Source organism: Phaenicophaeus curvirostris, chromosome 12 (genome assembly GCF_032191515.1).
Source record: "Phaenicophaeus curvirostris isolate KB17595 chromosome 12, BPBGC_Pcur_1.0, whole genome shotgun sequence".
Taxonomy (NCBI): domain Eukaryota; kingdom Metazoa; phylum Chordata; class Aves; order Cuculiformes; family Cuculidae; genus Phaenicophaeus; species Phaenicophaeus curvirostris.
Window position 1 is genome coordinate 13,314,077 of NC_091403.1, and position 14,533 is coordinate 13,328,609.

Sequence of the window (14,533 nt, forward strand, 5' to 3'; positions counted from 1 at the left end):
AAAAGAGTCTGCTTGAATCATGTAGCTCTTAGAGGCAAAAGGAGGATGATACTCCTTATAGAGAAAGATGCCCAAACAGAAATGCCATGAACCTGACTTTTTAAGATGTTGTTGGTTACATTTCAAGTTCTTTGCTGAATTCATCCTGACATGGCCATGTTAAAAACTCAGAGCAAAGCTTTCAATTTAATTATCTATAAAATGATGAAAACAGCAAGAGACCATGTACATGAAAAAACAGGGATGCAGCTTGTCTAGGATTTCTTAGCAATCTGCCCAAATCAATTCAGTGCTTTAGAACAGTATTCAGCTGTTGTAACTGGGAAAACGTCTGTCCACTTGCAATCCCCAACCTTATTCACTGTGTGTACCCCAATTTGCTCTGTTGATTTCTGTAGCAATGGGCAGAGGTATTGGGAAAACTTTGAGTTACTGAGCTAAACCTTTTCCAAATGTGTGTTGTTATGCAAAGTAAGATTATTCATATTGTCTGATCTATCAATAAACTTAAGGTGAGATGAGAAAAGTAATGAGACGAGATACAGGTTATTAAAGCTTGAGTGTCACTGCAGTAACTTGCGAGATATGAAGAATTCTGGAAATAGATTTCCCAATGTGAGTACTTTCTTAAAGCCATGATTAACTTAGCAGTCTCTAATGCGTTTTAACTGTTTATCTAAAGATGCATCAGTGAGCCTGAAGAATATTGATGGTATTAAGATATTGCAAAACCAGAAGAAAACTCCATTCTGGTTGGTAAATCTGTTAGCCGGAAACTGAACAGTCCCCTGTGTGTATTTAATATCTCTTATTGTAAGATAAAGGAAAATGTTAAAATGAACCTTTTAAATTGTCCATAATGTTAGGTGTGTGTTTAGTTAATTACCAATGCTTGTGAAGGTCTTTTCAGCTGATTGTTATTGAATCATTAGGCTAGCTTTAAAGAAAAGAAATTCTCTTCTCAGCTGAGAGTGGCAGTGGTGGTATTTTAGAAAATGTCGAGTACAAATCTATGGATGGGAACAATAAAGTAGAACTGAAAATATATGGTAAAGATGTATGTTTTTACAGAAAGCTTAAAAGTGGTTGGTTTTACATTTAGAGACTATAAATGCTCAGAATACAATGATGTGTATTTTGTTGACTTAAACTTTTTTTTCTCGGCCTACTACTTATGACCGTGTAACAGTGTGAAAAATATTTGGATGTTGAGTGTAATGTGAGTCTAATCTGATTTTAAATAACTAGAGCAGTATTTCTGGCTGTCCTTCATCTATATTTGTTGTATTATCAGCAAGTGCATGAACTGTTACAGGTGATCCTGATAGTTCTCAAACTATTTGGTCTGTCAGGTCAGGAAAATTTGTCTTTAAAAAAAAAGTGCATTCTGGGGGTGGTAAACTTATTTTAAAAACTGGCTGCTGAATCTTGATTCAGTTTTCATACAGTTTAGATTCCTGTAGTCCTGTTTGCAAGAGAATAGATTTATTCATCTTAGACAGGACTTATTGCATGGGAAAGAACGGCAGAAAAGGCCATTTTGAGCAACAGTTTATTTAAATAGTCTTTGGGGGATGCAGTATTTTTGAAAGTACTTTGAGATCTTCTCTGTTATGCTTTCACAACTTCTTTTTTAAAGCATGTAACTTACAAACTAGAAGCTCAAAAATACATTTGATTTTAATGTGGAAACTGAGGACCATGTTTAAGTGCAAAGCTCCAGAATTCCACTCTTAGAAGTACAGTTTACTTAAATGGTCTAGTATCAAAGATGTGCATTGTTCTTCCTAGCTGAAAGGAACAAGGGGTTTGTGGAAAAGAATAAGAAAGAATATCAATAAAGAATTGTTTATAGCTTCCTGTTTTTTATGTTGTCCCACTTATTTAAAAAAGTTGTTTTGGCTGGGGGTTGTATTATTGTTTTATAACAATGCTTGTGTATCACTTGCTAGCGAAGGACCTTGGAGCTCTGAGACCAGTCTCATTTACTGCAAGGCTCTACTTGGATGTAGAAGAATGGCTTCTAAACTGAGGATGGAAAGTAGATTTATTTCCTAATATTGTGGCACAACAAGAAGTGCAAAATAAATGACTACACCTTGTCTTGTTTAGAAGGGATAGGCCACGCTATTGTTTTACACTTATATTTTGTGTGACTTACAGCAGCATGTGTTGACAGGCCTATAGAAATGTGGCTGTAGGAAACATTTTCATTACTGTTTTTGCATACCTCTGCAGAAAGCCCAGCAAGAATCTTAGTGTTATGCATTGAAGTGCAAACATTCAGGTGCGTGGAGTCCCTTTGCTTGAAATGTTAAAATCTAGCTTCTATCTGGTAGCGATGAATTTTGGAGCAGGGCCACTAGAATGTCTAGAGCATGGTTACAACACCCCATGGCTCTCAACATGTTTCAGTGCAAATCCAAACCCGAGTGAATATATTTTGTGTAATTGATTTGGGATTTTGGGAAAAAAGGTGTCTAGAGTTTTATACTTACTTGATGTGGGTTTGCATTCCATTTGAGGTTCTGAAGAAGAAAATGTTCTTACCTCTCCCTTCTAGGCAGTGAAATGGAGTCTGAAGACCTTTTAATTAAAATTCTGTTTAATTGTCTCAGTGAAGAAATTATTTTACTCTTTTTTTTCTTGCTACTTGTGCTTCAAGTTATTGAGCAGAGAGGGAGGATACTTAGGTGTTTACCAGTACTACATAACAATGAGATTTTTTGTGTTATCTGCTTTGTTAATGTAAAATAGTCAAGACCTAGTGATGGGCCTTGTCTCTGTGTGTATGGGAATATTTATATTGTGGTCATGAGCATGCAAAACGTCAGTAAGATTTGCTAGTGGACATATACTTCATCTGTGATTTGGTTCTGCAGTCCATGCCCATCAGTTCATGATTAGGGGCCAAGTCTAGAAAAATTCCTGCACAGACTCTATTAAGGCTAGAAAAGGACCTGTTAACCTTTAATTAGTCAAAATTATCGTCTGCTATGTAGGAAGCCTTACCTAAGGATAAGGATAAGATGCATCTGTACAGATCAGTGTCTTCATGCAGCTGTGGCTTTTGAGAGTGATCATGCAGATTATCTGACATCATGATGCTCATTTCTTTGTATGCATTGCAGTAAATGAACTGTGATGAGACAATTCCTGTCAAGTGTAACCTATAGCCACCATGGCAAAATGGAAGTTTAAAGAAAACGAAAGGGCAGAGGGAAGTGAAAGGAAAATAAATGGATGGAGTATAATTCTGACACAGTTTTTCCAAACCTGTTCTGCCAGAAGGCTTCAAGGCCTTGTGGAGTTCTGCAGAGATATAATTTGTTTCCACTGAACCCTTGAAAGAGTCTTTTAAAATAGGTCAGATAATTTCCTTGCTTCAATATTGCATATCTCTTGTTTATGAAGCCATAAGCAACCTTGTCAACAAATGACTATATTTTCAGCAATTTGGATTAGTTCATGGGGATATTTTTTTGTATATGGTTCTGTCGTCTTTCAGTATTTAGTGCAGTGTTTTCGCATGTGCTGGGGATGGGAATAAATCCAGAAAATTGGGAACAAAGTTTACTTTTATACAATAATAGAGGTTTTTACTTGGAAAGCTACAAATATAATTTTTTTTGCTATTATAGTAAACTGACGTTATTTTCTGTTTGAAGCTCATAATGAAATGCGTATGTTTTTCCTTCTTTTTCCCTGCTTGGTCTTATTATTTTGTTTAAATGCTTGGAATTCTATTTTTTTAAAATATTTTTGCTTCCATGTACCTGTGCAAGTAATGTAAAGCAGTTTTGGTGGCTATAATTTGATTCTGTCCCTTAAGGAAGTAGAACTTTACCTTTGTCAAGATTACTCCTCATTACTTTCAGAAATGTGCATTGATCTTCATATGTCTGCTAATTTTCCTTTAGTTGGGAAAAGTTTATGGTGCTTGAGATTAAAAGGCTTTGTGACTTAAAACTTTTACCTGAAGTTGTTTGCAATGCAGTTATGATTTAGCAAAATTAAAACTTTGCTGATTACAGTTTCGATGCAGCCATATAGTGGACATATCTGTAACTATATCTAGTTCTGTTGCTAGTCCGTGTGGAAAATGAAACTGCAACTCTAATGTGATCAAGGATTAGGAAAAGGAAAAGTCGTTGCTCCCCTGTGAAATGTAATATGTTTGCCAGTGATGGTAACTTTCCATTTGCGTGTTCTAAGCATGCATGAATAGTGGCTTTTTACTGCATAATTTACTCTGATTTTTACAGTCGGTGTCAAGATCCTTTCTACCCTAGGCCGATGCCAAACTTATGTTTCAGTTCTTAGCTTTGAAAATCATCTTGTACGTGACTTCAGAATGAGAGCAATGCTGTATTTCAGAACTGGGTTGCCTTTGGCAAATGTGTTCCAAAGCCAGGTTTCTGGTGTCCCTAGCAACCTGTGGAGAGGAAGGAGAGGCTGTGCTGGCTGGATCCAGATGGGAACAGACGTACCAATAGGAATTTGGTATTTGCTAAGTGAGAAAAGTACTTGAGGTTGAAGAAAGTAGCAGACTCGAATTGAGAGGCGGCAGTGGACTGATGAAGGAGGGTGAAGCAGAGGTTGAAAATGGGAAACGGTTTGATGCATTTATGCCTAATAGAGCATACTAATTTTAAAAGATCTGGAGTAACACCCCAAAATTATAACAAAATGTTGGTGAAAGCTACTGTCAGTTTTCTCATTTCTCTTTTTTGTGGTAGTATGTGAAGCAGATAATAGTGTTCCCTGGTGTTGTTTTTTCTGTTAGCAGACAGAAAGCATCTTTTAATTTGTATCCTTACGTGTATATATATGTATACATACTCTCACATTGTATTCCTCAAGCCAGAACAATGAGATGGGACCGTGTGAAGTAAGTGTGTGATCCCTCAAAGGGGTTTAAAAATTGTGATCGTGGAGCATAGGTCTGTTTCCTTAGGAGAATGTTGAGAATTACTAAATTTGCATAGGTGTGCGTCGAATGCAGTAGAAAGTGAAGTATTGTTATGACTCTGTATAAATTTATGGTAGATTATCATCAATTTTTATGTACCTCATACAATGGGTACAGTAAAGGAGATGTGTCCCTCTGTTTCAGCAAGAATAGTGCAGAATTGAAAATGGTAGAGAGGAGGACAGGATGGCCAGAGAATGGCTTTTATGTTAGAAGTGGCTGATGTGGGAGTAGGATTCTTAAGTTTTGAGTGAAGGTAACTGAAGGAAGATACAATATAGGCATCAAAATCAGGGCTAACATGTCAGGTGAAGATGATGGTTTACTGTGTCACATAATTAAAAAACTGCGGACACCAAATATAGTTACCAGAATAAAGGCTTAAATGAAAGGAGATGTATTCTATTCTGATGCATGATTAAGCCGTAGAACTCTGCTCCTAGGTCCTAAAAATTTACACAGATCCAAAAGTGATATTCATGGAAGATGATCTGATGAACAGTTTTAAATCTAAGATTGTGTATATGACTCCAGAAGTTTCTAATTCAAAAATCACTCTAAACTTTGGAGGAAATGCTTTCTAAATACTTGGTTTAAGTGATACATGCATATTGTATTGCTGCGTTCCCCCTTTACCATCCTACTGGCATTTGTTAATAGCCATGAATAAAATGCTGGACCAGGTGGATCTTTGTTGTCACATGCAGTGGCTGCTTGTATGTGCTGATTAGGATGGTGAGCGTGTTTTAAAAAGCAGAGGAAGAAATATGATAATTTGGGATTTAGAGAACTGTTTCAGTAATGTATAGTATATTTTAAAAATGAAGCCATAGATGAAGAAAATAGATTTTAAGAGCAGCTTATAGAGACCCTTTTATTAGTTATGTTCAGGGATTGCAACTAGAATTTTATGGAACTAAGTTTAATGTGTGATTAGAGCATTAGCTGAGTTTTGTCATTTTTGGTTTTTTTGTTGTGGTTTTTAAAGACAGTGAGGGCAACTAACTTAAGAGTGAATGTTTTATGAATCAAAGCTTAGATTCTAGTGCATATTGTTGGTGGTTTTTGGTTTTTTTTAATTTGACCAATGGACATCATGCACTATGGTGTTGATTTGATCTGAAGTTCCATGGAATAGCATTTCTGAATACTGTTGGGCATTTAGTGATGTTTTACCAAAGCAGTCCTTTGTTGCTATCAGGTAAATATAAAATGACATCCCTTCATTTTGTGCTGTTCCTCCATCTCTCTCTCTTTTCTCCCAAGCTGCATCAGAACATGATGGTTGTTTCCACAGTGTAAATTGAATGTGTTGTGAAGGGCGGCCTGTGACTCATCGCCTCTTGCTGTCTCTAGTTATTAGCTGTCTGATGGTGATGTGGTTGCACCACTTTCTACACATGGCCGCAAGGATGTGGCGTTGTGACACTCATTTAAACTATGCAAGGCTTGATTTTAAAAGACACTTTGGGTTGGAAAGTTAGAGAGGTTATAAATGAATATTGTGGCTGGTTTTACCCCTTCTGTTTGAATGAATATTAGGTGGTCAAAGAATAAGGCGTACCTGTTTCATATTTATACATTATAGTATACAGTTGATGTTCTAGAGGCTAATTTCCAGTTGTTCCCTAGTTCCATTGAATAACGTTCTCCAGCAATTCAAGCAGTGTGTTTTGAGTATGGCTTAGAAATTTTTTCTACTGAAAAAGCATTTGTAGCTTGTTAAACGGTATGTGTTCTACAAGTCCATTTGATGCATTAGTACCATATTACGATACTATGGCACACTGGCTTTTCAAGTCACACGCACCTTTATTTTTCTAAACAATTTACCAAAACGAAACAAGTGCTGGACTGGTAATTGGTTAGGAGCAATTGTGAAACTCCCAGGATACTGTAGTGAGAGTAGCCATGTGAATGTCTTAATTATTCATTGGTGTCTTGGTAGCTGCATTCAGTTGGGAAAATATTTTATGTGGTCTTTATCCTTTTAAAATAAACATATTTCCTCTTTCCTTCTCTCTTTCACTTCCTAATAAACCCCTATATATTGTCTTATGAAATCAGATGCTGTTTAGTTTAGGAACAGAAGCTTGATATCATGATGATAATTTTACAAGACAAACAGGAAACACCAAGTGGTTTCTTTGTAAGTTTTCCTAAAATAATGAATGGAGTTTACCAAAACTTCATGGGTCATTTTTTGAAACCTCAGGTAACTTGCAGCATAGAGTGGTGAGCACCAACCCCTTTGAAAACTGTAAAAGTTAAGGCATACATAAGTCTACATAGTTATTGGTCCTTTTGAACCTGCGGTTTATAGATAGAATCTAGCAACTACTTGGAGTTTATTTAATTGGAACTGTCATATAATACTCTACTAATGAAAAGACTTGGTTGTTCGCTGCAGTTATTTTATGCATGCACATGTTTTACGGCTCCCCAAGTGTTTAATGGTGCTTCCTTTTAGTAATTTGTAGATTAATTCTTTTCAAAATTTTCTTTTTTTAGGGGCTTATAAGAAGAAATAGGGACCTTTTCTCAAGCTGAAGACAAAGTAAAAGAAAACTGTATCATGTGTTAGAATACTGAAGAGTGACATTTCTTGGATTAGTTTATTTCTGGATTGCAAAGCAAAAGAAAGAAGAGGCTGAAAATGGGGAGAAAGAAAATACAGATCACAAGAATAATGGATGAAAGGAACAGACAGGTGAGAAACAAGGAGTCTGCGTGAACAAGTTCATCAGTAATCCTAAAAATGAATGGAAATTTTGAATAAATAAACCTCAATTCATTCTTTTAAAGCCAAACTTTTTCTTCATGTATCTATAGACAGCATTATTGGAATACGAGTAAGGAATGGTTTTACTACTATTTGAGGGAAAATTGTTATGAGTAATATCATTTACTACTTTAAATCAGATTCACTGTAAAACTGCTATTCCTATTTAAAGGGTACCCTAGTCTGTACTTTGTTAGGCTGAAATATCATGTTGAAACAGACACCTTGTTTGATCTGATAGTTACTAGAAACACTTAATAATGAAGACAGAAAGGACGAGAAATTTAGAAAGTACGTATTAAAAGTATTTGCAGTGGCCTCTTTGGCAGAGGAGTTTGACGTACCTGTGGACAATGATCTGCAGTGGTTTGGGTATAGTAATGAATTTTGTTAACATGATTCTATTTAAAAGCATTGATTTATATTCCTTGTAAGAACTGTTCACTACAACAGTCTTTAAAAATTGTCAGTCGAAACAGAATAGTACTCCTAAGTGCACTGTTTTCAGGAAAGCTGCTGACTTGGCTGCTCTTGCCATAATAGAGAGATGTCCTGTGAACTTGAAGTACCAGAAGTTTATGACTCTGTGCAGAAGTCGTGTTTCCTCTTAACTGCTAAATTGCTTCATGAAATAAGAAATAAAATCTTAATCAGATATTGAAATGTGTAGTGGAGTATCTGGAAGCTACCATTTTAAAGGAAAAATTCTGTAGAAATGGCTTATGAGCTTTAAGGGTGGTTATAGTGGGTCAAAGGTGCTCCTAGGCCAGTATCTTTTGTCCAGTGATGATCGTAAGCAAATAAGTGTAGGACAGAGATTCACATGTTGCACTACTTTGTAATCCTCTTCCAGCTTCTAACTATTCTTAGCTCAGGGATTTCCTGAGATGGAAGTGGTTTCTGTATATTTAGTAACCATTAATGGATTTTTTTGTTGTTGTTGCTTTTCCTGTCCCCTACCAGTGAACTTGTTCAGTTATCCTTTGAGCCTTTATAACATCTTCTGGTGAGGATTTCTTATAGGTCTATTACTTGTTGTTTCAAGAAACACCTTTTTGTTTATGCATAGTCATGTTTCTGCTAGTTAATTAGGTCTTGTATGGAAGAAGCAACAGTCACTCTGCTGTGTTTTCTTATGTTCCCTTAAAATAACTTTTTCAGCTTGAAGCACCATAGCTTTACTTAGCTGTTTTGATACAGAATCTATTCCAAGTCTTTGACCGTTCTTGCTACTTTCTCCTAAAGCTCTTTAATTATTGCTACATTATTTTTGGTGGCCAAGGGACTCAGAACTGCAGCGTTCAAGGTGCATGCAAAACGTAGACTCGCATATAAGTGTACTGATGTTTGCTCTCAGTTCCCTTTCTAGTATTTAATTTGCTTTTTTAACTTCTCCTGAGCACCATCTTGATGTTAGAGTAGCATCAGAATTCCATGAGACTGTCTTGTTGCTGACATATCGGCTCAAAGCCCATTGTTCTGTTTGTGAAGTCAGGATTGTTTTTCTCCCTGTATCACTTTAAAGCAGTGTAAACCCCGAGAATTCTATATATAGCAAGAAAAGTATTATTGGAGTTTGGGAGGAAGCCAAGTATTGTGTTTGAACAGCTTTAATCACACAGTGACTGTATGTTTGATGTAGATAAATGTCTTAAGTACACGTAGTAAAAGTAAATGAATTAGTAACTTCAGTTCTTTCAGATCTTGCTGTAGGCACATTGAAGAGGTGGAAATTGATTCCCTCCACCTTTTTGAACTTATTTGGAGTAAGTTGAACAACCTTGGGTTTGTTCAATGTGAAATACAAATAGTGTTATGCTATACTTTGACTTTGGTGGGGTTTGTTGGGGTTTTTTTTGGGTTTGTTTTGTTTTGCTTTTTACAAAGCGCTATGGGTTGGGGCTTTTTTTTATTTTATTTATTTTAATCTCTGTCTCATGGAGAGGAGGAGAATAGTGTTTGTATCATTTTTAGCCCACTTGAACTAATGCTGTGACTAAAGCAAAATATGGGGATTAAATTTTAAGTTTGGGCTTTGGGTTTTTTTGGCTAGCCCTTTATTTTGGATGCTTTAGAGTCTATGGAGAGGCCTTAAGCTCTAACTGGACTATTTCTTGCCTTATCCTTTTTCTGTGGAAACTCAGAGATAACACATTTCATCTTGTTTTTAAAAGGTTTTAAAAAGATTAAATAGCTTTTGTTAGTGCAGCCAAATTTTTAATGTGTAGAGGTGTTGATGGTGTTCCTTAACCCCAGTGGTCCTGTGGTTTTGGTAACTGGTGTATGGAGTTTTAACATGCTAAAATATCCAGATGCACAGGAGATTTATTAGGTATTAATTTACTTCTCAGAATTTCTTGTTGACCCAGATAAGGAGAGCATTTAGGGTTTGTTTTGCTCCATGGAAAGTATAGTTCACTTGTGTCCGATCAGTTTTTATATGGCATACATAGCTGGTTAGTAGGTCACTTATGAACATGCTTATGTGATGTCCTGTTTAGATGTTTAGTATGATGATTAGGTTTTTGTTTGAAAATCTGAGTAGAATGGGATACAACTGCGCCTGCAGAGGAAGTTTATGTAACTTATGAGGGAAGAAAAGTTATTGTTTTATCAGAAGTGTCTTATTTCTAATGGGATTGTATGTGAGCTCAAAACAGAATATATGGACAGTTTCTCTGGAGGGCTACAACTGTCATGAGACAACTCATTGTATTATTAATTAAGTAATCTTATCTGCTTGAATGAGCTGTAGGACATTTATCTTCATTAAGCTGAAGAGAATAATGTTCAGTAAATTAGATATCAAAGAAGCTCAATCTTGCTGCCTTTTGCTTTCTTCCCCTCTCCCATTTTTTGCTGAGCAATATTAGAATAGTGCTGAGGAAGGCATTGGCCTTCAATAAAAACACATGGTTTTGTTTTAAGTGTGGTCCTAAATGGCAAGGGAATAAAAAATTTGCAGAACTGATACTCTTCTTTCTGAGTGCTTACATGAAAATTGAGTTTATAATAATCTTGTGTGCATTAAAGTAAGGCTTCCAGTGGTAGTGTTGTGCCACGCACTGTCCAAACACAGAGTGAGAAATCAATGCTGGCTTAGAGTCTCGCAAGTAAAGTAGCCTGACGTGAGGCAAGAAAGATAGGATCTCAGTAGAGAAGTTAGAACCCCTTGTCCAGGATGAGGATACAAGTGCTCAATGGAAGTAAGCCATCAGTCTTCTTGCTCAATGACTTTGCAAAGTAGTATAGCACACGCACGTCTTGCTTATGAGGCCTTTTTCCTGACAAAAAATTACCAGCAGTATCTGTATATACCTGCTCATGCTCGGGTAATAGTCTCTTAAGTGTCTTGTAACTGAAGTAGCAACAGAAGAACAACTTTTTAAAAAAAACCAATTTCCCCCAATCACCAGAGGAATCCAGGCAAAGTAATTCTTAATGTCCCATCCAAGATAGGATCAATAAATCCTGAGTGTTCTGAAAGAAGGCACTCTTAAACTGGCAGAGGGGAGGAGACTTAAGATCTGTTTTTATAAGCTTGCTTTATTGTATTTTATGAGGACAGTAAAATTTCCACCTGCATTTGGAAAAACTACAGCTCAGTACAACCTGTGTCGTTACTTGGTCAACTGGTTAATTGACAACTGGAAAAAAGATACTAACTGAGGATGCATCAAGATAGTCTGTCAGATGTTTTGGCATCTTGTCTCACTAATGTATTATAATTGTTAAAGAATAGCTAGATGAATAGGTCTTCGTGCACTAGCTGAATCTTCAGTGTGTTGCAGCACTCTTAGATAAAATTGTTTCAGAGATAGTGCTGTATCTTAATGGAGCTTCGGGGAAAAAAAAAGTTATGGTAAGTACTGGCTGTTCACCTGAACAGGGATTATTCAAGCCTCGCAAAAGGCTCTGTGATTAGTGGTCTTTAAACCCTGAGAAGTTTCCTAGTTAGAAACACTGCACAGGAGGTAAAGTGGAACTACGGGTATTATAATATGCCCCACGTTCCATATTTTCATCTTTCGATGTCTTCTGTTTATTACTTCTATTCCTACTATGGTAACTGCTAACAATCCAGCATTTCAAACACCGTGGGCACAGTGCATTTTTGAGGGAGCACGAGGTAAAACGCTGTGCACGGTGGGTTATGTGTGTGGTTGTTTTTAGAGTTTTTTCTTTTGATGAACGTGGGGACTGATGTACAGCTGGAGAGGAATCTCAGGTCCACAGCACCTCTGCAAACATTTGAGGTCGAAGAGCAAATTATACAAGTACTGTTTTAATAAGACAGTTATTTTCAGTGTGTTCCATATATAATGTTGTTAGTATATTTGTCTGCATCCCTCTTAGTCTATTTATGTGGTGGGAAGGATTTGTAACATGGATAATACTTAAAGAACATGCATGAGTTACTAGTCTCTGGAAGAAATGTCTACAAGGTGTGTGTATGCAGTATTTTCCTATCTGTATTCCAAAAACTTGATGTACGCCTAGGTAATTAACACATTAAACTATAGAAACCCAGTTCATTGGTGTCTTGCAAAAGTATTGTCACTGTTGTCTGTTGAACAGATAGGCCATATAGGCACTCAGCTGTCAGACACGCGTACTTTGAATTGTTATCTGAATGTGGCTTAGACACAGGTGTTCTGTTCAACACCAAAGTTCAAATTGAAAGCCTAGATCCAAAATTAGCTTCTTTATTTAAAAGGTCTCAGGAGATTGACTTCATAGTAGCAGATTAAGTGCCTCTCTGAGACACTTAAGAGGACATTTAGTAAAGGTATTGTCTTTTGGGAAAAGTTGGCCTTAGCATTAGGCCTGTAATTTGACTTGATATGGAATACGTTGATGCTCTTACATCCCTGACTAACTGAAATATTTTGAAATGAATACATTTTTAAAACTTTTTTTTTCTTACTTGATGGTGATTTTTGTAACTAAGTGTCTTTCGCGCCAGGCTGATGGGCGAATGCTCTTTTGCGGTGGTCCAAAATGGATTTCTTTCCTCACAGCAATTCTCATTGGACAGAATGATTCTTCTGTGATGTTCCCAGGTGGCAGAAAACAGCTTCAAAATATAAGTGAATCTGATTAGATAAATTAATAGCAACAAAATAAGTGTATTTCTTAGCTTTGCATAATTAGAAATCATATTAGATAGCAGCATTGTACTTCCATTGATATTGCTGTTTTCTTTGGTTTCATTAGAATTAGGGTTGTGAGTAACTTGTAAGCTAGTTACTGAGTAACTAATCATCACAGAAGAAAAGTACCGGGAAGTCTGTTGGTTAAACATCAGGAAATACAGTCAGAGGATCCTGCAAAGTTTAGCTCTCTTTGGTAGTTACATGTCCTCTCCTTGGTACCAGTGGAAGGGTTGGGCATGTAATCGTTTAGCTAATACAGAGCATTGGCCCTAAAAGTGACACCAAGTATAACAGGCAATTCTCTTAAGATTGTGCATGTGTACAGTTATGTCACTTGTTAGAAGGAAAAAATAGAGTAGGTTCAATTGATATATTCCTTGAATGCTTGGTTATAGTCCTCTAAACCCTTGTCATGTGTTTTAAAAAAAAATCATTATTCTTTCTTTTCTAGGTCACCTTTACAAAGAGGAAGTTTGGATTAATGAAGAAAGCGTATGAGTTGAGTGTACTCTGTGACTGCGAAATCGCACTCATCATTTTTAACAGCTCTAACAAACTTTTTCAGTATGCCAGCACTGATATGGACAAAGTTCTACTTAAATACACAGAATACAACGAGCCCCATGAAAGCAGAACCAACTCAGATATCGTTGAGGTAACAATTTGAAAAGAAACATCAGTTTTCTTATCTCCTCGCTACTTCAAATATAGAGCAATATAGAGTATTTTAAGATATCTTAACCAAATGTATTTAACATCTTGAAAACCTTGACATAAAGTGTAAACTACTGCTTTTAGTCTGGTTTCTCTAAGGCAGCAAGTCTTCTTTACAGCCATGTTGTTTTCCCATCTGCCCTCCACCCCCTGCCAGTTTCTGGGAAAGGTGTTTGATTTCAACCACATTTGGCAATGGAAATAGAGGTGCGAAATATGGTTGTTTTTCTGGGGGAGGGAGAGGAAGATGCGTTCAAGGCTGTAATGAAAAAATCAATGAAATGGAGAATTAAGGTGTAAGGAGTGCCCTCAGCATAACAGGCAGTTATGGTTGGCCCCTCTTCTCCTCTGAGGTAGTGACCACTTTTACCAGTCAAATGTTGTGAAATCAGCCACAGCCTGTTCTGCCCCTTTTTCAGCCAAAAAGATATGAATCTATGGAAAAAATGGACATAGTTTGTTGCCCAGTCACTCTGTATGTCATTTAAAACACAGCAGTGTAACAACTGTAGTTGCTGCAGAAATAGAATAACGTGAATGTATTTACCCGAAGGTCTTGGTTTCATCTACTTTAGTTATAATACTTGTGCTTTAAATAGAAACTTTCCTGTACATGATTTCTAAATTAGGTGCAGTAGAAATCAGGGATTTTCTTGGCAGTTGGTGCCTTTATGTACTTAACTGCATTTCAGATAAGAGTCATGCCTCCAGTAGTCCTGTAAATAGACCAAAACAGGTGGCTGTCTTAAGTGTTTCATTTAAATTCTGAAGTTGCCTTCTGAACAAGCGTCTTGCTTTTGAGGAATAGTGATTAGCCTTGTATAGCTGAAGAGTCTATTGCTGAGGGGATTGCAGAATACAGGGAGGATGCAAGCTGATCTTGAAAGTAAGTTTTCAAGAAAAAATCAG

At 36.6% G+C, this 14,533-nt stretch overlaps 1 protein-coding gene across 5 annotated transcripts in view; it reads left to right on the forward strand.

Annotated features, from left to right (window-relative positions):
* Positions 1-14,533, forward strand: part of MEF2A (myocyte enhancer factor 2A) — an 83,629-nt gene that overhangs the window by 26,479 nt on the left and 42,617 nt on the right. For all 5 annotated transcript variants that reach the window (XM_069867148.1, XM_069867152.1, XM_069867149.1 and 2 more), the window contains 2 exons: positions 7,484-7,682; positions 13,362-13,565. In XM_069867148.1, the coding sequence (XP_069723249.1) occupies positions 7,629-7,682; positions 13,362-13,565 (258 nt within the window). In that variant the 5' untranslated portion in view covers positions 7,484-7,628. Of the gene's footprint in view, positions 1-7,483; positions 7,683-13,361; positions 13,566-14,533 lie in introns of those variants that run through there.